Source organism: Doryrhamphus excisus, linkage group LG7 (genome assembly GCF_037039965.1).
Source record: "Doryrhamphus excisus strain RoL-2023G ecotype Guam linkage group LG7, RoL_Dexc_Guam_v1.1, whole genome shotgun sequence".
Taxonomy (NCBI): domain Eukaryota; kingdom Metazoa; phylum Chordata; class Actinopteri; order Syngnathiformes; family Syngnathidae; genus Doryrhamphus; species Doryrhamphus excisus.
The window spans coordinates 8,397,089-8,422,481 of NC_136363.1; the positions used below are offsets into that span (position 1 = coordinate 8,397,089).

General features: G+C 40.4%; 1 protein-coding gene across 1 annotated transcript; it reads left to right on the forward strand.

Moving 5' to 3' along the window:
- The first annotated feature begins 9,252 nt into the window (after positions 1-9,252).
- Positions 9,253-20,908, forward strand: angpt2b (angiopoietin 2b). The gene is made up of 9 exons (XM_058047683.2): positions 9,253-9,561; positions 12,781-12,936; positions 13,115-13,236; positions 14,360-14,592; positions 15,204-15,328; positions 16,620-16,721; positions 18,654-18,820; positions 20,114-20,244; positions 20,748-20,908. Exons 1-9 carry the CDS (start codon positions 9,253-9,255, stop codon positions 20,906-20,908), a joined length of 1,506 nt encoding a protein of 501 aa, XP_057903666.2.
- The last annotated feature ends 4,485 nt before the right edge of the window (positions 20,909-25,393 follow it).

Here is a 25,393-nt window from a genome sequence, read left to right on the forward strand (position 1 = left end):
GGGGGGGGGGGTGAACTTCCTTCCAAGTCGTCAGCACCTCGGGTTGTAGAGTAAATCCCATTTTTGTAATGCTGCATTCTGATTGGACGAGCGGTTTTTGCCATTTTCTCCGAACTGGAGGTCCTATCCATTTGCAGACAGGTCCTACCCCCTCAAAAGCAAGGGCGGGCTTTCCACTGATCCCGCCCACCTCTTGCTGAGCCGTTCGCTCCCAGAGACAGCCTTTTTTCCCGGTGGGCTCATACTTGTTTGAGAAGGGCAAACCTTTCACATTTACATGTGATTCAGGTTTGCCAATGAAACTATACATGACTATTTCACCCTGTCTGAAGAAAAAAAAGTTCAAAAGTCATCATTTTAACTACAGCAATGCATGCTGGGAAATGCGTAATCTGCCCATATTCCACAAATTCAAACTCTTAAGGGTTACATCTCACGGATTGTGATGTTTTTGTGTTACTATAGAATCCTGTAGCTTTTGCCAGACATTGTGGTCGATCACAAATCACAAACACCATTGTCTGTTAATAAATACATTTCAAGCAGCAATGATTGAACACATAAAATGCACATTTCCCCCATGTCCTATGTAAAATGATGTCTATGTGGGGTCCATTTAGGCCCTCAACCTAAAGTAGGCTTTGAGTTTTAGCCTTCGTCTTTGACACCTAGTCATGCAACTCGATAAACCACATTTTGGACTTTTCTACCATTGTACACCATTCAGAGCGGTAAAATAAAATCTTATTACTGGATCATCAACAAATTGTGAACTACATGGCTTACTGCCTTCAATTTATACTGAGGCGAATGTGGGTTTCCTCTCAAATGTATGCTTTCCACGGCTGCAATGTAGTAACTAGTGGCCATGTCATAAAAGTGCATTTACTGACCACTAGATGGTGACAAATACAAGCAATACCATTTTGGCACGGTTGTGGCTGGAATGAAACAAATGATACTACACACATTAACTCCTCCATTAATCATTAATTATTCAACTGTATTACTTTTGTTTACACCTTTTGTTTATTTTAAAATGATGAAGACAAGAATTTGTCAGTATGCATTTTAAATGAAGATGCATTCTATATGATTAATGCTTGCAGTGTTGTTTCTAATTTGATACACTTAAACTGTGGAAATGTTGGTAGAAGAGTGAAGAATCAAACAGCTCAGATACGTTTATGGCAAAGAAAAACAAATAGGAATATGTTTGGGTTGGAAACTCATGACGGAAGGAGCATTTGAAATAGCAGTAGACTAAACTGTTTCAAGCATATAACAAGATTTTACTAGAACAGACTTGGCATAATGTACCAGATGTATACCTACTTCCAAGCCTATTTGTTATACTCTTTGGAAACCAAGTTATGACTGCTGGCTTCTCATTACGAGCCTACAGAAGGTCAAATCTCAAACTTTTAGAAAATATGATTGCAGCACAATCTTTTTCTCCTACCTTATGCCAATTTATGGCATGCAGCCCATATGCTGACCTTATGTTCTTCTAGCGGAAAAAAAAAAGAATTTCTACAGTAACTTCATGAACTCATTTGCACAAGTAAATTAGATTTCTTCCTTCCTTTGTAAGTAAAATGCTCATTGAGTCATTTCTTGTGTCATTCTTGGACTAAATAGCACTGAAAAATAAGTGTGTAGTTATTTAATTATGCGTTTCCTCCTCCACATTTTCAAACCCGTGACCTTTCATGAGAGTTAGCTCCATTGATGATTGTGGCACAGCAGCTTCTACAATTACATCTCAGAGAAATATGTGAGAAGAACATGACTTGATACCACATAACATAGTGGCAACCTGACATCATCGTCCTTCCGGATATTTCTGCGGTACATGTAAGAAATTCTAGATTCACAAATGTTGTCACATGGCTTGGCTACTCTGTACTTTTTGCCAATTGACTGAATCCACAGATGAAGAAATGAAAAACAATAGTGATTTATGGCATGTCAACAGAGTCAAGGTTTGGCTCAGAAACCTGTCAAACCTTTTTTTGGGGGGGGGGGGATGGTGTTGACGGCAAACATCACAGTTAGTCTTCCAGCAAGTATTGAGTACTTTCTGAATATTTGTTGTCGCAAAACATTCATCCATTCATTTTCTACAGCTTATCCTCACGAGGATCGCGGGGGTGCAGGAGCCTATCCCAGCTGTCTTCGGGCGAGAGGCGGGGAACACCCTGGACTGGTGGCCAGCCAATCACAGACCACATATAGACAAACAACCATTCACACTCACATTCATACCTATGGACAATTTGGAGTGGCCAATTAACCTAGCATGTTTTTGGAATGTGTGAGGAAACCAGAGTACCCAGAGAAAACCCACGCATGCACGGGGAGAACATGCACACTCCATTCCACCCTCCACCTTCCACCATTCCACCCTCCAATTGCACCCTCGGCCATTTCTGAGGAATTGAACTCAGGTCTCCTACCTGTGAGGCCTGCACACTAACCACTCAACCGCCATGCAGCCTTGTCGCAAAACAACTTGATTGAATTTTGTATTTTTTTGTAATTTTTAAATAACAGATATCAGACACATTTCTGCATAAACCACAGCGAGAATGGAATGCGGATTGAATTTCAGAAAACTCAATGATCCAGTTCATTGTGGAACAAAACCCCTCTTGAGTCAATTTCTGTAAGGGTGACAACTAAAAACATAAAGTAGTTTGTATATTGTAGGTCGGGATGGCTGTGGCTCAGGAGGTAGATCAAGTCGTTCAGGGTTTGAGTCCGACCCAAAAGACCAAACTACTGAGCTATAGTTAAGAAGTAGTTTACAGTCAGTAAGGAGGGGGAGGGGGGCATTTACTGACAGCTTGATGACATACAGGCCAAGAGCATTAGTCTGTCTGGTGTGAAAGATATTCATTAGGGTGTTTCATGCTTACAGTTCTGGCATGAAAATCACTTCATCTGTTGAAGGCTACGGCTTATTTGACATTTAAAATCAATAGGGGATTGAGTCGATGAAGACATGTGATTTGGTTGTCAGTCTTGTCTGTAGTCGACAAGTACTGAAGTACTGAATTGTTCCAGCTGATTGTACGGCATGTTATAGTACCTCTATTTTAATTTATTTTTTATCTCCACTGTTGCACTCCCGTCTTTTAGTCAATATATAGGGAATTGTTGGTATGTCGTCATTCAATGTTACTTCTGTCATAGTAAAAAACGATTGTGTTCGGCGATGCTTATGGAATAATCATATTCCATATAATCATATACTGTAGACATAGCCTTCTTCTTCATTGCTGCCTTCACCCACTGGAGTTCTTTGCCCCATTTACTTCCTACCGTCAAAAAGCGACTCAAAACCCACCTGTTCAAATCCTTTTCCGTTAAATCCGTTGAACTTTTGGATTTTTTTGTTGCTATAATGACTTTTGATTTGTCTTCAACTTGTCTATAACCTTTTTTGCCTTGCTTTCAAATTGTTTGACATTTTTGCATATTGGATGAATCACTATTGTTAAAAAAAAAGAACATGTCAGTTCTTACATACTCGAAATAATCGGTTAATATCAGCCATTCCCGCACACTGAAATACATAATATTCAAACGCATTTTCTTTATAATGTATGGCATTTTTGGCCCACACCAGATCCCATGCTGATGGACTGTTCTCAAAGACACAAGCCATACTTAGCCACATATGCAGACACACTCCATGCTGGCTTGCACAGAGCTCCAAAATGCTCTCAACAAACTGAGCAATACTGAAAATCAGGCACACCATAGGTACCATACAGTCACATTCTGTAAACTAATCATGCCTGCTATTTTTCTATCTGTGGTCAGTCGATGAAAATAGCGAGCCGGGGTGAGCATACGGCATGCAGCATCCTCAATGTTTCTCATTTCCCCTCTTTATCGCCTTTTTTCCTCATGTCTAAGATTTGGCTTTGTCACAAAATAGACCTCGTCCAAGCTGGCTTTGTCCTTCTCGCACTCCCCGAACTCTTGTCTCCCAAATTGTCTTCTTGTGACTTATCTCTGACCGTTCCCCTACTCTGACTCCAGTCCGGCTTCATCCATCTCTTTATCTTCCAATTTTCATTACATGTCATTTTGACCCTTTTCTCTCCCCAGTAACCCTCAGAGGTCTTACGCTCCGCATTTGTCAGTGACAGTTTGGACACACCTTTTCCTCTCACGCTATTGGGTTGATTGAAAACCTCTGCGGCCAGTGATCCATAATGCTGACAGAATTATAGTTGAACACGTAAATCAGTGCATCACTGCCTATGCTAATGTGAATTTCGCCGGGAGTTGTTGGCAACTTTCACTCTGACTAGTTTTATACAATGGACAACACAACCATTTATGGACTTGTGCGTTTTAAATATGTCATGCATGTTCTCACTATGAGCAATCCAATACAATACTAGTATTCATTCACCCTTTTAGGTGCTACAGAGCCTACTATTCTGGTCCCCTCGTACATGTGTTGGGAGTTTAAAATTCCCATGATTTGTATGGTTTTTGCCCAGGGTCCCAGTACGGGTAAAACTACTACAATGATTCAACTTAGTGATACAATTCAGGTCACAAAATTTGGTGAGCTGGTGTGTGTTTATTAATAGCCCCCCAGCTTGGTGCCTCTGTGTTGGAGTCATCCCAGGTGAACGAGAGGGTAATTTCAGATTGGAGACTGGTCCTGATCGTTTGCGCATATGCCCCAAACAGCAAGGTCAGAGTATCCGGCCTTTTTCAAGTCTTTCCGGCCTTTTTCAAGTCTTTCCAACCTTGTCAACCTTCATGTTTCTGGATGGCCTACTCTACCGCCTGTACCAAAAGTAATGAGTGACTTTTGATCCACCAGCTGCTCTTTGTCAGTGCAGAATTAGGCCTCTTGTTAGTCCACGTTTCCCACATTCAGTTTGTTTCATGCAGACCCTCTCCTGGGGTCTGCTCTTCAAGTAGCATTCCATTCTACCTCCAGCTTCTTGGCTCTTGTCCATGAATGTCTTTTGTTTTTTTTTCTATTAGTAGTTCTGGCACGACAAAAAGGTTGAGTGATTAATTTATTGAGAAATACCCAAATCTAGCACCTACTCAAAGATGTATTTTGATTGATGTTTTCAGGCTTGTTACAGGACTTATTTATCTTCTGCTGCCAGATGCCATACTACCAGATACTAGGGACAAGAAGTGCATGTTCTGACCTAAAACATACACACCCCCTGGGGGCGGGGGGCTTGTGCAAAGTGGGGAACTGCACACAGGTGTTGGTGATAGGAAATGGAATCCAACGACTGAGGAAATGAAGGGATCTGGAGTTTCTTTAATGTCATCCACACAAAACCTAGTCTAAATCAGTTACACACTATCTTGACAGTCCCCCACAAGATCTCCCACTCTGTGGCAAATATGTACATTGTACAAATGTACATTTCTGTAAGTATTTTTTTGTTAGCAAATCGGATGAACACTAAATGTGCAATAAAGTCATTGGGGACAGGCAGTGAAAGGCAGCTGCTTCCAATATGGGTTTAGTCCATAATATCCATTGTATTACCTAACCTTTGCACACAACAAGCAAAGCGCCTCCTAATCATTAACATACAGACCTTTACTCACCCCCAGTTTTTTGAAATCACACATGAAGGACATGAAAGGCCTTGATAGTTGCAATGGGTACCAGCTAAAAAGAATGGAAACAGACACACTGAAAGGCCAAAGGTGATATGAACTGAGACCACATCAAAAGTGTGCTTTTCTTATTTACATTTTTCCTTGATTGCTTCCAACATGTCTAGTTGTCTTATAAACTTGAAGGAACAAGGCAGACAGCCTAGTACAGTATGTTACAATAACTCACTGCTCTGCATGTAGTTGCCAATATGGTAATGGCTTTGTTTTATTTGAGCATGTATACAAGTTACAATTAAATACTTTACATGATTTCATTCACAGTTCCACATGTCCAAAAGGAGTAGGAAGAAGTAGTTTATTAATCCTCCCCTATATGAGCGTTTCAAATTTTGTTGGAAACACTTCTAAATGGTTGAATTGTGGTTGAAATTTGGTTGAATTATTGTCAGTGTCCCTGTAAATATACTTAGCTCTACTGATTGCCTTTTGTTTTCATTGTATTGTAGATACAATGTTTGTTTTGATGTCAAAATTAACACCCTGGGTTCAAATCTCCACTAGTAAGCATCATTGGTATTCGTCAGAAAGGGTATCCGGAATATAAAGTGCTCAAGCCAAAATCAGTATGCGGATCAAAAGATCCAGTGTGGCGACTCCGAAATCAGGAAAAGCCGAAAGAAACAAATGAACAAAAAAATACATTTAGAATATAAAATCAACCTTCTTTGTTACATAGGCTCTTGTTGAGTGGGGGTCAGAAGTCAGAGTAACGCTAACCATTCTGTTTGTTTGGTTGCCATGGAGGTGAAGCAAGCAATTGTCTACACAGTCAAAATAGTTCATAGGAGAACTACTCACCATTAGATGTTAGCTACATCCCTGGCTGTAAACATCAAGCTTTGTTTGGTTTGGACTTGGTCATCCTAACACATCTTGATTGGACCCCAGGGTGCCTGAACGCATCATGAGTTTAGTTGTTTTGTGTTGTCTTTAATGAGCATCAACTACTTCACTCACTCTTTGGGTTTGTATGGTTCAGTTCATCCAAGTTCATCTTATTTCTAGCTCAAACCAGTGGAGCTAAACTTTGTTTTTATTTCAGACCCCCCCCCCTCCATCCGCCCTCTGTTGCTTAGTTGCCTGGTTGCGCTACAATAATTATTATGTATATCATCATGCTGCGAAGAGGGCTGAGGACCTTATGCATTCCTGGCACTTGTTGGTGCAAATAAACAAATGGTCAGAGGCACGCTAGTAGTCGATGGGTGTTGGATTCCTAAAATAAGAACATTTTAAGAGCAATCCAGGGCAATCTTGTTCTATCTTGCATTCCTAAGAGGAAGGTTTACATTGTGGTGTGGAGGGATGGGTCCCACTGCTGTACCACAGGCCGATATTCCCTACCACTTCATTTGACAAACAACAGATCAGCCCAGAATAGTGAACATTTATACCGCACTGGGATGCATTGGATTTATTGTGTCTGTCATATAAATTTTTTTGTATGCAGACCACAGAGAGCCTATAAGAGTACTTAATATCACAGCATGGGCAAAAAATTGAATCCCCTGTAATTCACCAGGTTCCCCTCTAGGTGGGAGAAATACACTTTGATTGTGCTTCCATCCTCTTGTGGCTTGAAATGCATGAAGATGTCCAATGGAATACACTGTGGTCGTCCATGACCATGAATTTTTAGTTTCTGACAATGTCCAAACCTTTCCCATTGGGATTGATAGGCACATGAGAACTCTAGATGATCAAACAAAACCACTGTGAGAAGTGGTCTTCATCCTGGTGCGTTATGTAAATAACATTGTAATGGATAAGCAAAAATCTTTCTAGCAAGTCCTCTAAACTAATTTTGTTAGCCCTATTTCCCAGCCTATATTCACGTGAAAATGACCCTCTGTATATATTGCATGTGCAGTTTGTATTGTTCCAAATTGTTCCGTCTGCATATCACAATATAAATATGTGCCGTCCTATTGATTTTCTATCTTATTCCATGCATGCTGAAAGACATAAATGAAAAGACGTGAAACGTGAATGCACATAAATCATCTCTGTGGGAATGTTTTTTCTTCTTCTTCACCGATCATTTCCGTCAACTTTCCAGATTTTTGGCAACATATGTAAAAGTCACACTTGATTATTATACCTGGCAGGAATACTGTTTATATTACCATGTTTTTTCGCTGCCATCAGAGGAACGTGATGTGAATTACATTATAACAGTCATTTGATGTGTAATCAATGTCTGTGGAGAGATGCGTTAATGCATTACATAAATATATAAACCATGCTGATGGTCACATCATGCTTGTTGCCACATACTGTTGATGATATGGCCGCACAGTGGGTTTCAAAGTGGCTGGGTCATTAAGCATCCACACAGCGAGGGCAGGGTGGAATGCTTACAATGCTTGAGGGTGGCCTTTGCAGAGCATGACTAGACATACAGTGAATGGAAACTTCCATACTGTACCCTTGTCATCTAATGTGCAATTATCATTAGCAATAGCAGACTGTGTTTGTTGGTTCTTTGGGAGGAGGATGCAAAGACAAGACGACCAACATCCTCTCTTGTAAACTGTGTACCTGGAAACAGCTTGTTGATATTTAACCATGGTAAAACAAAGCAGCTCCTTCATTCGATGCTCCAAATGAAGCTGCTCCTTAAATCCGTGCCGTAGACATGCATCACCAAGGCAACAACGCCCACAAAGAGAATACAAAACTTTGCATGCCTCACCCGATAGCTTGGTTATTTTTAAAGGTTCTTGTTACGGGGGATTCTTGTATATTCTTGTAGCACTATCACAAAAATACATTTTCATGTTGGTTTTGATCCATAGGATCCATAAAACTGTAGTCTAAAGTAGAAAAAAATATAGCACATAATCCAAGGTCACTAGGTGTGATCCCCGACCACCGACACTAGTCATGTTTGAGTCACCCTTGAGCAAGGCACCTAATTCCCCTAAATTGCCTGCAAACTGTTAGTCGTAGTTGCTGTGTATTACTTGCATATCATTGGTTAAATGCTTGTAATGCAACAATGACAGTGAAAGAGACAGCACACCAAGTCTACTCTGCAAATGTTCTACTGACACAACCTGTTTCTGTGTGAAAAGAAAGAGCAAGGGAGTGAGTGGGAGGAGGCAAAAAGTTGTCAGAGAAAGTTTTACTCGAGCTCTGCTGGAGAGCAACATGTGTGCCTTGTTTTAACTCTTGCAAACTGGAGTGGTGTAAAAGGGTGAAAGCATGAGAGGGAAGGGTCACTGAGAGAGAGAAACACCCCTCTCATCATTTTAAGAGTGTTTCTCTCAAAGATCCTCAGGAGGGCCAGGCCTGACTTCATCTTGATTCTTGTACGGAACACATGGACAGCAGCAGCTGGGCACAGCAGCTTACACCACTGTTATTTCCAGATGGATTTGGATGCTGAGCATTGGAGTTAGAATGCATCCTCTTGTGGAAAAGTGGCAGCAGGAACAAAGGCCTCTGGATGGAAGAGCTACCAGAAGAGCAGAAGAGAATGTTTTAGTTGAGAAAAACGGAAGCAGAGACGTGCTTGACACGTTTGCTTTCTGAAGAGTATAAATCATTTTCCAACCTGAGATGGGCCACTTGCTGGGTCTGACTCTGGCCTACCTGGCAGCCTGCGTAATGGGCTCGGAGAGGCAGCAGCACCAGGTGCAGCACGGCCCCTGCAGCTACACCTTCATCCTCCCTGAGGTAGAACATTGCCAGCCACAGAAGAACTTTGAGTTCTCTAACACTCTCCAGGGGGACTCCCCAGCCAAGGTCAAATCTGGTGTGAGTCAGCCCACTCTCGGCAGGACCCAGAAGGACAGGTCCTCCTGGCAGGAGAGGAAGCTAGAGAGTCTTGAGACTGCCACGCAGAATAATACCCAGTGGCTGCAGAAGGTAAAATTACTTGATCTGTTAACACATAGCAAACGCTCAGGATTCTAACTTATGCTGTGCAATTTCTTGGCTTGATTTGATGTATTTATTTAAATGTGTTTAAAGAAATGTCCCTGGAACGCTTGAATGGCCCTATATAGTACAGTAAATCAATCATCATTATTATTATTAGCTATTATTATTATTAGCTATTCAAAAATAATCTTGATATCATATCTTGAATAATCATCCATCCATTCGTTTTCTATGCAGCTTACCCTCACTGGGGTTGCGGGTATGCTGGAGCCTATCCCAGCTGTCTTTGGGTGAGAGGCGGGGTACACCCTGGAATGGTTGCTGATCATTTATCATTTATCATTATCATTTATAAGGCAATTTCAAGGTCATGGATCATTTACTTGACCATGTTAGAATCAAGTCAGGTTGATTGTAGTTTTAAATTTACAGTGTTTTCTCGTGACACATGTTTGAGCCTTTGCGGTGGTCTGAGAATTCTCAGTGCTCTTGTTTTTATGTGATCTATTTTAGTGTGCAGAGCTTCAAAGTCCCCATGAAAAAAATCCCCCAATAAATCCAAAGATGACAACATCTGTTGACAAACTTTGATTATTGATAAGTTCCGGGCTTAACTGAGATTTCCTGGAAGCTTGCATGCATATCTGGCTCAGTGTAAATGTCTAGTGTATGCATGCATGTTTCTTCATTCAAGAGCCCTTGGATGCCAGAAAGAAATCCCTGTTGCATGGAAGCAAAGAAAGACAAGCCTGCTAATATGATATGGTGCCAAAAATGTCCTAAGCCTTTTAAATCAGTATTTAACTGCTGCAGGCAACAAATAAACGGCAATCTTGACTCATGTTTTAGCACCTCTTCAGCCAAAGTTGAATGAGCTTAACTTGGCTGCCACTGAAATGGAACATAATGGTGTTTATTGGAATGAGTGTTTTTCTGTGGGAGGCGTAGATAGCACATCCTCTCGATTGGTGTATGGGGAGTGCGGTTTTATTTAGCCTAGATTATGACTCAAATGAAGCGATGTGATTAAAAGTTGGTGCCCAATAGTGTTTGCGTTGCTAAGGTCAATAGGTCAATGTGCACACAGCACATTTCTGCTGGATAGATGCTATTCTTCTCTACCCATCTCTCCATTGTTGTGTATAGCACCATCAATATTTATGCGTTAATCCCTCAACCATTTATTCGATGGACTAGGAGCAAGTATTATCGTAGCTCAGAATTTAAAAATACAATATTATGAATACCAAAGCTAACTAGCCTGATCAGAAACGATATTTCTCTCTTATGCATTTCAGAGGTGATAAGTAAAAAAAGAAAAAAAAAAAACACTCTCCAAATTCCCATATGCACACTCTGTCTGAAGCTCAAGTCTGTGAACCGAGGACCAACCTACCACGGGAAGCATTCCTCTTGAGGCCACGCAGTATGCATGAGTCTCAGAGATGGTAAAAGACCGAGGTGGAGCGGGGAGTTTGTTCTTTATGTGCTTTGTGCATTGTTGGAAAACATAAACTATACTATGCATTTATATCTGCGAGTTTAAATCCTTATAGATGCAAAACATTCTTGATAAAACCACTTATTCAGTCAACTGGTAATCCCCACCAGGGGATACATAAAGGATAACATAGACAGCCTTCTTAGGAATACACTGTGCATGGTGTTGTAATGCCCATTAAACCAGTCTGCAAAGCTATTTTAGAGCCCTATAGAGCCCTTATAAAGACATGCATTCAGTTTAGTTTGGTATTGTACGCATTTCACTAAAATGATCTTCTTAAAAGTTGTGTGCACTTTAAGACATTCTTCTGTTTACACACGGACTACAGTCCAGATTGGTAAAATTTGAAACAAATGGGAACAAGACAAGCACAAAATATGACTTTCTATAACAAAGCTAATATATAACCAACAACACAAAAACAGAACGTTGTATGTCCTGCATTGCAGTGCTGGGGTATTCTTCACTTCTTAATGGGATTAACAGAAGTGCAGAAGTTAGTAGAAATGAAGCTTATCTACAATGCCCAAATGTTAGAGGCATGCCTGTGCTTGTATTTCTGCAACAAATCTGTGGGATATCACTCAAAGCTCCCCCGAGATGCTATGACCCTAACTGTGGACTATCTGACCAAGCCTATTTGAAAGAACCCCTCAACACACCAACCTAACAGCGCATATCCTCCACAAAGTGAACGAGCGCAAGGGGACTGTATTAATTTTCCAAATTCCTTCTCAGGAGTTTTCTAAGAGGGAAGTCATGTTTGTTTTCTTTTTTTTTTTTTTGTGACCTCCCGCCTGGTCCTCTTTACTCACTCTCTCTGCTGCCCTGACGAGGAGAAGGGATGTGAGTTTGTTTTGGTTTTTGCTTTTAATAGTCTCTGCAACTTATAGCAATCAGGGAGGCCAGGTTAACCTCAATGAACTTTTATCCTTATCCTGTTAAAATACTCTATAAGATACAAATGCATATCCCTTGTTATGTCATGGAAAAAATCAAAATGGCAAACTAATTCTGTCCCAGAACGTTGCCTTCATAATCACCATACTGTGCCTCATCCCTTGCAATTATAAGCAAGAACTAGGGTCTAATGGCTAGACAATTAAGATACAAATACATCTCCCTTGTTTTTTCATTTGTGCCTTTTAGAATCATTAAGAAAGAAGCAGACTTCATCCCAAATGTGATTTAGTGGGCACAGGGTGCAGTGGGCTACAAAGCAGCAATTAGTGCAATCCTGGACTCTGAATGGAGCTCCATTACAGAAATCTCTAATAAGAGCTAGGACTTGAACCTGGACAGCACGGCCTGCTAGGGTCTTGGGTTCTTCCATCAGAGCTGGCTTTAAACCGTTTGGTCATCACTTCAGGTGTTGGTTTTAAAGAGCAAAAGAAAAGGTTAGAGACATGAGGACAGAAGGGACTAACAGAGAAGAATTACTACATGAGAAAAATATAATTGCCAATTCATCTCCATTTGCCTCGTTGGGTCATTGTTTTGTACTTCATAAAATATTGAGCAATTGCCATTGGATGCAGTCTCATTTGAATTCATGCAGCTACCCTTTCATTAGTTGGATGAAAACCTTTTGAGACTTGATATCCTCTTATATGTCACTTTTGGTTTAATGTGTGAAGTCTCCAAGGAAGGTCGTACTCAAATATATGGTATATTAATGAGGCAATGTTGTTTTGCTTCAGCTGGAGAACTTCATTCAGGAGAATGTTCGCTCTGGCGTTGAGGAAATGAAACGATCGGCCGTGCACACTCACACTGCCGCCATGTTGGAGATGGGAACCAACCTCCTCAGTCAGTCGGCAGAACAAACTCGCAAACTGACTGATGTCGAGACCCAAGTGAGGAAATGTTTTGTTTCAACTGTAACATCAAAATAAACCACTTGTTAGAACATTCCTGTCCGAGTTCCCATGTGAAATTCAAATTTAAATCATGGGTACGTTTCCTATTGTTCCATATATTCTATTATAACATCCAGTACACCATAGCAGTTAATCTCTTCTTTCTATACTGTAGGTATTAAACCAGACAAGTCGCCTGGAGATTCAGCTGCTGGAGTACTCGCTTTTTACCACCCGTCTGGAGAAGCACATTCTCCTGCAGACTCAGGAGATCTCACGCCTCGGTGACAAAAACAGGTGGGCACACATAGACGTGCTTAAAATATAAATCCAGTTTGAGCATTTTTTGGCAACGGAAGGAAGCCATTCAGGGCTGGAAGTTTTTTTGTAGACCACTCAGACTATACTTTCACCATATTGTCATAGCAATACTGCTATAATGCTTTCTTTTTCATAACAGGAGCTCATTTTATATCCTTTTCAGTTCAAAATTTTCTGTATTAACTGAAAGATACTAAAATATATACATGATTATATGCTTCTTGTCTGTCATATAGCTAGAAAATAGCATTATTCATAAATTATTATTCATCACATCTTGTATTATCCTGTGAGTTTACTGTCCGTGCAAACTGGATTTCCTTTTGTAACAACCAGGAAAGAATATCAGCATAAACCAATCCAATCTGACCAAATCATCACACTCACAGTATAATATGTATTGTGTAAAGCCGTGGAAGTGAGTGTGTATGTCTGTAGCATGAAAAAGGCAACGCTTGCTAGGAGGGGTTTCCTGCTCTACTCAATAGGAACATGAGGTCAGCTTTTGGTCACGGTGGGAGTGAAAGGCAGGTCAGCAGTCAGCGTGAAAAGAAGTGGGTGGTTCTTGCGCTGGTGTTTTGATTGTTTATCATTCCATCTTTTCACCAAACGCCACTGTCAAAATCCAGCGCCTCCAACGCTGTCACCTGTTACACATTTGGTACTGCTTGTTCCCACTCTGACCTTTGGCTCCTTTGGTTTATTATAATACAAATGAATAAATAAATATATGTACGTGACTGTACACACCATAGTAGGGTGCGTGGTATTTGAAACCTCTAGTAGACCTACTGAGAGACAGCTGTGACATATTGTGCAAAGGCAAGGAAGTCACAGATGGCAACACATATACTGATTCCAATGTTGCAGGTTGTCAGCTATATTAGCTGATTTAAACCACTGCAAACTAGAACCACAATACTTATACTATTTCTCTGACTATGAAAAGACAACTGCTGCAGTACATTGCTTACATCTGTATTTGTTCTGTCTAACACTGTAACTGGGTAAATGTTATTGCTCATCTACTTAAAGGTATTTATTCTAACAAAATTATGGAAAATGTGTCTCAAATGACTTTACTTGTGATATTGTTCAGTTTTCTAGAGCAGAGGCTCTTGACGCTGGAGGCTCGCTATGGGTTGGAGTTGCAGGGCTTGCAGAGAGAAAAGCAACAGTTGCAAGAGCTGATGCAAAGGCAGAGCCGTCTGGTCAGCCAGCTCCAGGGTGAACTAGGCAGCGCAACCCTGAACAGCACGTTGCTGCAGAGACAGCAAGCTTTGCTCACTGACACAGTGGGACAGCTACTGGCTTTGGTCAATCATTGCAATGGTAAGACTGGCTTAAAGTAACCGAATAAATACGGTAAATTCTGGAATTACAGCTAGGGAGTTGGGTGGTCAATTAGAAGCAGACTATTGGAAAAGACATGATTTTGAGTACATGAGAACATGGAAATGCTCTTTATGATAAGATTATCATTAACAAGCATAATGCACCACACAGCAGCAACAGAACCAATGTTCTGAGAAAACTGCTCAGCCAGCATTAATATGACTTAATTTTAAACAACAGTGTGGTAAGTATCGCCACCTAGTGACCAGTGTCAAATACTACATATCATTCACAGCATTTTTGAATGGGTCTTCGAATGCCTTATATTTGCAGTTTAGTTTTTTTTGACATTTCTATGCTTTTTAATTGGGCCATAATCAACCACAAAAAATGATTTAGTAATTAATAATAGTGATAGAGTAAAGCCATCAAATTCAAACCACTCAGTGTACTTCAAATGCAGCAACAGCCATCTTGTGTACTTAATAAAAATAATAGTATGTTGCCTACAGCCACAATTAACTCAATGGTGCGTATTTGCACCAGTGACTATGAATGGATCATTTACAATGGTATACATTAGCATATGTCATTTTTTCTTTCTTCAGAAATCTCCCATGTGCCCAAGGAGAAGCAACTAACTTTTAGGGACTGTGCAGAGATTCTCCAGTCGGGACAAACAGCCAGTGGAATATATAGCATCCACCTCCCCAACTCCACCCACTCTGTCAAGGTAGTGCAACTTCAAAGGTCATTCATCTTCTCCAGTAAACATCACTTAAATGTCTGTGACGGGAATTCTTTTCAAAATATTTAGTATGCAGTATATTTTGGAAGATACGCCTTGCTGTTTTGTGACAATATTAAGCATGAGTTCCCAAAGGCTTGAGTTTAAGGATGTGTGACAGAACAACTCAGGAAAACTGCCACACAATTTGCTAACTCGACTGTAGCCTCCTCTCAGTCTGGTTAGGATTCCAGGCTGGTGTCATCAAGATAGCGGTATTTCTTCATTGCTTTTACTTGCTAGTTGGCAACAAGTTGCCTGTTCTACCTCTTCGACTCCTGTGGGCAAGGCAGCCAGGTGTTAGGTTGTTGTGCCATGTGTTTCCTGTCAACAGGGGCCAGTGTGCATTCCCAGTGATGCAAGCTATTACACCCCGAATCATTGCTGCGTTCAATCTATGCCACACATGAGCTTGGCAAACTGGGTGGCTTCTATAAAGTGAAACAGATACAGTTCTGCTATTTTTTCCACACACTTCCAAAAGTACTAAACATGTGCCTCGTACAATGTGCAAGAACACTGTATCCCAATAGACCTACTGGATTCCCCAAGGCGTATAATATATCGAGAAACATACATTATTTAACATGTGTTGTGTAGTGGATGCAGCAGGCAAATACATATAAATGTAATATAAATTCAATGTACTCCAATGAGACTACATGCACTTGGCTAATTGAAAACAGTTTATTTTAAAAAATAAACTTATAACCACTTCGATTGTGTTAAAATAATAGCTGGATACTCCTGAGTTACTACTACATTTCATCTTAGTTGACTCAGTGATGGCCAACTAGAGAACATTTGAGGTACAAATTGTGCAATTGATAATCCCAATATCAGAGTTGTGTTTAAGTATACAGAGACTCCTTAATGGTCAGTGTGGTGGACACATTAAAGCAAAGGACATTACCATTCTACTCACTTTATACCAAGACAAAAGTCCTCCGTCTTTTTTGACCTGATGTAGTGATGGTGGGAAAATGCAGAAAATATCAATGTCAAAAACCGCTGAAGTCCCTTGAGTATCTGTGCATCTGTGCACATACCCACATCCATACTGCACGACTTCTGAGACAAGCCATGTTGGTTTTCATTGCGCAATATTTACCAGCAATCCTCCTCTTTGTCCATGTTGCGGTCACAAGTTATACAATAACACAGCTAAAATAAAAATACGTATTTAATGTACATATTTACATCAAATAATGATGAAACTTTGCTTGCATTTCTCAAGGTTTTCTGTGATATGAAGACCAGAGGAGGGGGATGGACTGTTTTACAGCATCGGCGAAATGGCTCCATTGATTTCCATCGCGGATGGAAGGACTACAAATTGGTGGGTCCTGCAGAGGGTAGGGTGCATCATTATTCATAAAGCTGCTACGGATCAGTGTTTTGACACGGGGCAGGAGGTTTTGTTAACTATTCACATGTGGTTTAGCGCGGAGTGGCGTGGGATCGCCGCCATAGTGCGTGATCCCAGGTGACATGTGGTTGTTGTGTTTGGCAGTCCTTGTGTTTTCTACCACTGGCAGTGTTATTGCACCTGCTCCTGCTCCCTCTGGCTGTCGGACTCCCACACGTCCAAACATGCACACACAAAGCGTGTATCTCAATGACCCACAGCTCCACTTTTGCATCCATCATCATGATCTCAAACACACAGACTACAATTATTTAGTTCCGCTGGCCACAGCTATAGGTCAGCTTTTTGATTGAGTTTCTTCAACATGGCAACAACAGTTTGGTCTGCAAGCAGGGGTGGGGGAAGACTTTGACCGGAGGGAAAGAGAAAACATGACAAATCCTTCAAGAAAAATATTTTTACAAGTGGATGGTAAATATTTGGCTCCAGTTGGGGCGAGGGAGCACAGAGGCCCTGTAGGTGGCAGCGAGCATACATTATTCTATCCAGGTCCCTGCTCCTAATCCCATGGACTTCAATCAATATCACTAGACTGTTGTGCCTAGGCCTGCAGGTATGATAAATGTAACCCAACTCATACCCAATCCACTGTGTATTTACTATTGCTTCAGACCAGTCATTGCAGTCAGTTTGACAAAGTCACACAAAATACAGCAACAAACAGGGAGATCACTTCATGTTTTTTTCAGATAGAATACAAGAAAGCCATTAATTTTAAATGCTTTGCTGTATCAGAGGTAGTGTAGATGAGTACAAATATACACCGATTCCAGACATTTTATCCATATCCGGTCTGATTAAGGTTACCTTGAATGCACAAAGAAAATGCACCTTTGTTTCCAGTGCGCTTCCACTTTTAGCACTTACTATATCAGGAATTTATGCCTGTATGTAAATAAATTGTGTTATTTGCATTTTTGGTGACCATGTACGTATCTCCTTGTCACAGTTTTTATAATGTTCCTGTTGCTCATTAAGTTCAGAGTTGAGTTTTAGCTCTGCGTGGGTGACTGCAGCAACACTAACCTGTGTTTTCCATGTGTGTTCCGGAGATAATGTATGCCTGTTATGTGTCTACCGAACAGTAACATTACTTACACCTAGTGACCAGTGCAAAATACTACATACACTATCATTCACACGAATACATCTTGAATCTATGAATGCCTTACCTCTCCATGTGTTGTTTATTTAGGCATTTTATGCTTGCAAAAGTCCTCCGACATTTGCTTCAATATGCAATTTTCTATGCACAATTGGCCATATTCAATCATAAAACAGCATAATTTATGAATTCATATATATATATATATATATATATATATATATATATATATATATATATATATATATATATTTGTTCTATATGACCAGTCAAGGGTGTACTCCGCCTCACGCCCAAAGTCAGCTGGGATAAGCTCCAGCATACCTCCGTGACCCTAATGATAATAAGCAACATAGAAAATGGATGGATAAAAAAAACCCTGATAAAGTGAAATTTCAACCGCAAAGTACGAGGGACAACTTACGTCCAAATTTTGCCACCGACATACTTGCTTGTGTATAGCTCACAGTGAATATACCCACTAAGTAATTTTTTGAAGTTCAGAGAGTGAGGACAGTGCTTTGAAAGTATATTAAGGCAAATCCAAGCCTCAACTGACTCATCACTTGAGTTGGCTATTTCACTTTGCCAAGTCTCCTGCCATCAGGATGATAAATGTGACTAAATTTAGTTACATTATCTTATTAACTGCAAAGACACTTGGCAGATCCTTGGCAAAAAAACACATGCTCATTAAAACATGTTCTTTCTCCTCTTTGTCTTTGTGGCCGATCCAGGGATTTGGAGAGCCTTCTGGGGAACATTGGCTGGGAAATGACATCATCCATAAGCTGACCAGATCCGGAGAATATAGTCTGCATGTTCAATTGAAGGACAAAGACGGGAATGAGGCCTACTCGCACTATGACCGCTTCTACATAGACGGGGAAAACCACAACTACAGGTTAGAAAATACCTAAATAAATATGACTTGACTTTAAACAAACAGCCATTGTTTGAATCATTAAAATCCCAAAAGCAATTCAACAGTGAGATTTAAATTATGAAAGGCACATCATGCACAATTCAAAATGCGTTCAAAGTATATCAAGAGATAAGAAACAAGTCTACATCCTTTTCTCCCCTTTTTTAAAACCTCAGGCAACAAATAATTTAAGAATGGCATTCAAAAGGAAGCGCACACATGTGGGAACACCTTTCAGAAATATTTTCTGTCACTTCAGTTACCGCTACCCTTGATATCACCACAATAATTGGAAGTTAACATGGGAGTTAATGCAGGTTGTGGCGAACCACAACTCAAACAAAGACTTCAATGACTCACAAGATTATGCGTGGGTGCACCGAGGCAGAAATGACATCAGAACTCCAAAATAGTGGCATTTAGATTTTACGTACACATCAAAGTGACAGTATGTACAGAAGGATGACATGGGGGTGCGTTTTCCAAGAGCTGTGGTAGTGAAGATAATTCAGCTTGCTTCATTTTTTGCAACATAATTAGCACAATAAAAGTCTGTGTCACAATATTGTAAGGAGGCTGCATTGTGCGAAGCACCTGAGTGAATGTGCTTGCTACTTGTCAAATCTTCTTTTTTACTATTCAGATGGATTAATATGCATGAGTTAGCCAATGAAAACATGTAATTATTGATAACATAATACTTTCTAAAGGGCAGTATGAGGTAATCTTCTGGCTTGTTTGCGCTTCCCCCCCCAAACATGTTCCATGTTGGCGTTCTCTGCAAACATACACAACCAAGAGGAGGGTTCTTCATTTACTCATCACAAATATTCCCTCTCCGCTGTAGTGGAGGTCACATAATTTATAGGGTGCGAGTTCTGTACTAATGAGAAGAAATGACAGGGTGGAAGCCAGGCCAGACCTCCCCCGTCTGCACTCTTCAAAGCAGCGCTGACCCACGCATAACTACACAAAAACACAGAAATGGACATATGACACATGGAAATGAGTGACTTAGAAAGTTTGTTCCAAACAGCACTGCATGGAGGAGAAATAATGAGAACTTGTTTGGGCTTTGGTTTTGGATTGATGTTAGTTGGCAAGAAACCACATATTGAATATAGTACTGTGATTCGCATGACCTATGAACAATAACAGATGTTACCAGGCAATTATGTTTAAACATTTAGAGCTGCCAATGACTTCAATGTAAATGAAAACAAATTCATCCTTTTTTTTGTATTGAACAATGCCTTTTTTCCCTTTTTTCAGCCTTCACACTGAGGGTTTCAGCGGCACAGCTGGGCGGGCCGACAGCTTGACCCACAGTGGCACCCAGTTCAGCACCAAGGACAGAGATAACGACCGCTGCACCTGCAAGTGTGCGCAGCTCGCCTCTGGAGGTACTGGATGAAGTTTCCCCTAATCTAATGCAATGCAGCTTAAAATGTCCTTCTGTTTTAATCATTTCTATGAATCCATTCTTGCATTTCACTTCCTGTTTAACCAATGTAAGTTCACTGCCCATCTCTTTAGTTAGAATTGAAACTGCATCAACAACTCCTATAAAAAGATAATAATGATCAGTTATCATTAGTACTTATGTACTATTATATTACTACCAACTACAGCCGCAGTAATGTTTATGCCCAGGTATTGCATATTTCAATCTGTTGACAGGCAAATATATATGTATAAAATTTGTAATATGTATAAAATGTTTTGTGTCCATGATACCATTTGAAGTCTCCCCGTGCTTATTATCTGATTCAAATAGCCTTGTCTGTCGAGGCATGTGAGTCTGCTCTTCATATAAGTATAGATAGTATATTGAACACTTCCAGCTGTGTCTCATTGTGTCCAATAAATCAGACTATATCCCTAATTTCTGCTGTTCCTTCCCCAGGTTGGTGGTTTGAGGCTTGTGGACCATCCAACCTGAATGGTGTGTATTACCCCGGATCATCCAATGTGGTGCGCTACAACGGCATTAAGTGGTACTATTGGAAAGGGCCAAATCTGATGGCTACAATGACTACCATGATGGTGCGGCCAGCAAACTTATGATTGGCCGCTATTTCCTCCCTGATAAATGCCTGCCTGTATATATTTTAACTGAAATAAACTAACAGAAATATAAATTGTAACATCTTGGGACAGTTAAAAAGAAAATAGCATAGTATTTTCTGTGGCCATTGGGAGGCCTTATACACTCTGCCTTGCACGGCTGATGGCATAAATTACCCAGCAGCAGCGGGCCCTGCAGTATCTATTAGCTTGTAAAGGCTTTCCACCTGTGCACAGTGAGCGTGGCTGCACAGGAGGACATGGACTGCTAATTGTTTCAGTTCATCATGGACAGAAACAACATGTCTGACTGACATCTGGCGATGTAGCAGTCAGCTTAATGAACTGCAGAAGTGATGTGTTTATTACAGTCAGTTGGCGATATTGTCCACAAAAAAGAAACCTCTAGTTTACCGATTATGTAAAAATATCTGCTTTTCTTCTTTGCAAATTGACATTCTGTGTGAGGCCTCACTGAACCTTTGAAGGACTCAACCAGGCTTAAACTGTCTTTGATATACTGCTCTATTCGGAAAGATGCAAGAGGATGTTCACACTGTAAAACTGCTATAAAGGATGTGTTGCTGTTATAAAGCCTGAGTCTGTCCTATTAGCGTGAAAATATTATATAATTACACCATAAACTGTGTAGCAATACAGATAATACACACATAATCACACATATAGCACGAGCACACACACTGCACACACACTGCTGACATGCAGTGACCCCGTTGCTAAACAAGTTTATTAGAGCCTCCAAGGACTGGACAGGCAATAGATCACCATGGTGGGGAAGCTAGGAATGAATCCATCAAAGCGACTTTAATAAAGTCTAGATTTGGCCGACTGTTTCAACAGATGAAATGGTGGTGTTCAAGTCCAATGAATCAGACTCTCAACTTGTCCCAAACCCTGTTTATTAGATGGGTTATTTGAAGAAGACAAATGGCAAGACTCAAATTTGGAAATATGTGTTGTATTCTTGCTTCTTAAAAACTTAATTATCCACAATCTAGTCAATTCTTACTACTCTCAGTTAGTTTTAGTGTTGCATATACTGGCGACCAGTCCGGGGTGTACCCTGCCTCTCATCGGAAGACAGCTGGGATAGGCTCCAGCACCCCCGTGACCCTGGTGAGGATAAGCAGTAGAAAATGAATGAATGAATATTTATGCAGTTTTTGGTCAATAACATTTTCAAGTAATACCCAAAATACAGTGGGATATTAGTTGTGAGAAGGTCCCAGTCAAAGCGAAATTGATTCTAATTGAATACATTTTCCCAATAAGAAATAATATAAACAAAGCCAAACACGTTAACACAAAACACATTTTTATTGTTTTACAAATTAAAATATTACATGTATCATATGATTTGAAATGCATATAGATGACTCAAAGGGATAAATGAATGTTTAAGGTTACTTTTACCTTCATTAAAGATATGATGACATGCTGGCAAATACACAATGTGGCAGCCAGATGAACACACCACCTTCCTGTTTTGCCATGAGTTACTTACTGAATTCAGTTGTGTTTCTCCCCTCAAGCCTATGCAAAATAACTCAAAATAGAGCCAAAGAAAGTTTCAAATGCCAGTATTTATATAAAGAAGGTGAGAATTCAATAAATAACTCACAGCAAAATACAAAGGTGGTGTCTGTGCTGATCTTGCTGCCACATTGTGGCTTTGGGAACAATCATGTGTAACCTTAAAAGTATCCTTAAATGTTAATGTATCCCTTTCATTTGTAATTTAAATGTATTTAGAAATGTATTTATGCATGTAAAACTATATTTTTTGAGACTTGTTGTGTAACTGTGTCAGTTAGCAAAGAACTAGTGTCAACCGCTGATGACATCATAAACCGGCTTCTTTTTTCCATGCGTTAGTAAGCAAACAGGCCACTACCAAGGGTGACAAAAATACATTAATACTTGTCAGATTGTATGTAACTGGAAAATGTATAAAAAATGTTGTGTACAAAACTTGACTAAAAACCCATGGGAACATATTCACTTTGAGTGATAGTTTTAAGAACATGCTAGCTTTGTTCCACTCTGACCACTCACATGTTCATCTGATTAAAATCAACACATCTAAAGTGGAGCTGAGATTCCAGAATGCTGACGATTGTCAAACAATCATAAAGGCCAATGTCTTTCAAATTCTGGTTCGTTATCATGATTGACTGCAAATGGTAGTTTCTCTTCCTGGGGGATTTTTAGATCCAAAGCAGATAGGATTCAGGTCTGATTGTGTTGAAAAACTGTGGAATATGTGTATGAGCTAACCCTACCCAATGCCACAAGGTGCGTGTGCCTTTATAATACAGCATATTTTTAACCACTGTTTGGTGTAGGAAGAGCTAACCTATGAGCTATCATCTGACTCCAGTGAGACAGATAGATGCAAGGCAGGGAGAAAATTCCTCCTCAGACTGGAGGAACGAGAGAGGAGAAATTGTGCGGGCGGCAGAGCCAAAATGCTCATAAGTCCTTGTCTCTCCCCTCTTGTGCTGTAGCGCCTTTGATTCATAACGGGTATTTTGGCTGGCCGGGGCGAGGCCCAGGTATGTGTTGGCAGGCGGAAGTGCTGGCGACTGATTTGTAATAGTCATCCTTGCTGTGTGTGGTTTACTGTGTCAGCATGCAGAGCATTTACCTGTGGTCATCAAAAAAGCAATACCGGCCATATATCAGCCTGCCACTTGCAATACATCAGCTACTATTTCTTTTGGAGGTTTTCCTCTGACCAAAAAGCAAAGCAGCACTCGGCTTTGCCTTTGTGGTGAAGGAGGTGGGGGGGGGGGGAATAATCTCGCCACTTGGGGGCGCTAGTGCACAGATAATCTGCTTTACTGACCAGCCCAGGCCTGTATTAGATTACTATGCATTCATTATGCATGCATACATAGATTGTACACTGAAGTCAACCTAGAGTATGCCTATATTTCAGAAACAGGAATAAACGCAATATAAATACAAGAGCTTTTCGATGTTATCTTTCCAAAATCCAAATGATTTATTGATATGATCACAACTAATGCAACAAGTCCCAAAAATTTATGGTTTTACATGCATAAAACACTTTTAAATACATATAAATGCTAAATGAAAGGGATAAATGAACATTTAAAGTTACTTTAACCTTCACTGAAGACACATGGCAGCAATGTGGCAGCGGGATAAACACCAACACCACCTTTGTGTTTTGTCATGAGTTATTTTTTAAATTCAATAGTGTTTCTCACCTTCTTTATCAGGTGCATGAAACTTTCCTTGGCTCCATTTTGGGTTATTTTGCAGCCGTGATCAAAAGAAAAGCAGAGACTTGAGGTGAGAGTCGGAAATGTAAGACTTTATTCTCGAAAAGTCAGATTCTTTTTTTTTCCTGAAAGTGGCCCTAGCACTTGGTTGCAACAGGCATTGCTTGGGACACCTATGAAAAGGGGGTACTTTATTGTGTGGTCTTGTGCTGGCAGGCTTTCTTCTGCAAATTAATGGTTGATTGTTAGTATCTGTCGACTCTATGTGTTGTTTTATGTTGTATTGTTGGGTACATAAACTGTACACTTTGATGCTATGCACAAATTAAGTTCCTAATGGATAAATAAAGTTCTTAAGTAAGTAAGTATGTAACGTTTGGCGGGGGGAAGGCGGTAGTGAGAAGGGCTCGACATGCCATCTGTTTGTGTTCAGCTGCTCTGTTTTGCTGCCACATTATAAATAAAAGCTTACCTGAAGCAAGTGGAAAGTTTGCTTCATCAATTTACGACTTTATTCTCGTATTGTTATTACTTTTTTAAACTATTTTTTTATGTGGCCCCAATACTCTGTCTTAAATCTTACTGTGATCCAAGTGAAAAGTCTAGTCACAGCTTGCTTGCACTCATCCCTTTCTTCCCAAATGGAGAAAACGCTGATTCATGACTCATGCTGCTGTGGACAGTTCACCCTCCTGGACTAAGTGACATGCAAACAAGACATAAAGTGTCCAGACAGAGCTGAGAGGCTCACTTGAACTCAATGTTGGAACGGACAAGATGTGAGATTTAAGTCACTGTGGATATGATGTGATCATCACAGGCGTACTTGTTCCAGTCTGTGACAAACAAGCCATCAAACTGGGGTATTCTCCCGTCAGGGAGATATCCTAATATAGCACAAAAATAAAAAAATAAATAAATAAGAAACCCACCCTGACAGCAGCAATTCTGGGGATGGAAATGCTACATTGACAAAAGGAGTCACGGGAGAGTGGTGTCACAATTGTAAACTCATAACATGAAAGCTTTGCCAAGACGATACGCTTCACTGCGGGTTCAGCTCTGCAGTGATGCAACTGGCAGTGCCTTTACATGACAAAAATGTCACTGTGGACAACATCTCCCCATCAAATAATGGAGCACGACAGTATAAGCTGTTACCGTCTCAATCTTGCTCTTTATGTATGGCTGCATCCAGCAGGATAATGGTCCA

What these genes read in the sequence shown, in the direction of transcription:
- angpt2b (XM_058047683.2), top strand. Translation starts at nt 9,253, where the DNA reads ATGGGCCACTTGCTGGGTCTGACTCTGGCCTACCTGGCAGCCTGCGTA. An exon ending in ATACCCAGTGGCTGCAGAAG is followed by an intron (nt 9,562 to 12,780) that starts GTAAAATTACTT and finishes GTTTTGCTTCAG; the next exon opens with CTGGAGAACTTCATTCAGGA. An exon ending in GATGGAAGGACTACAAATTG is followed by an intron (nt 16,722 to 18,653) that starts GTGGGTCCTGCA and finishes TGGCCGATCCAG; the next exon opens with GGATTTGGAGAGCCTTCTGG.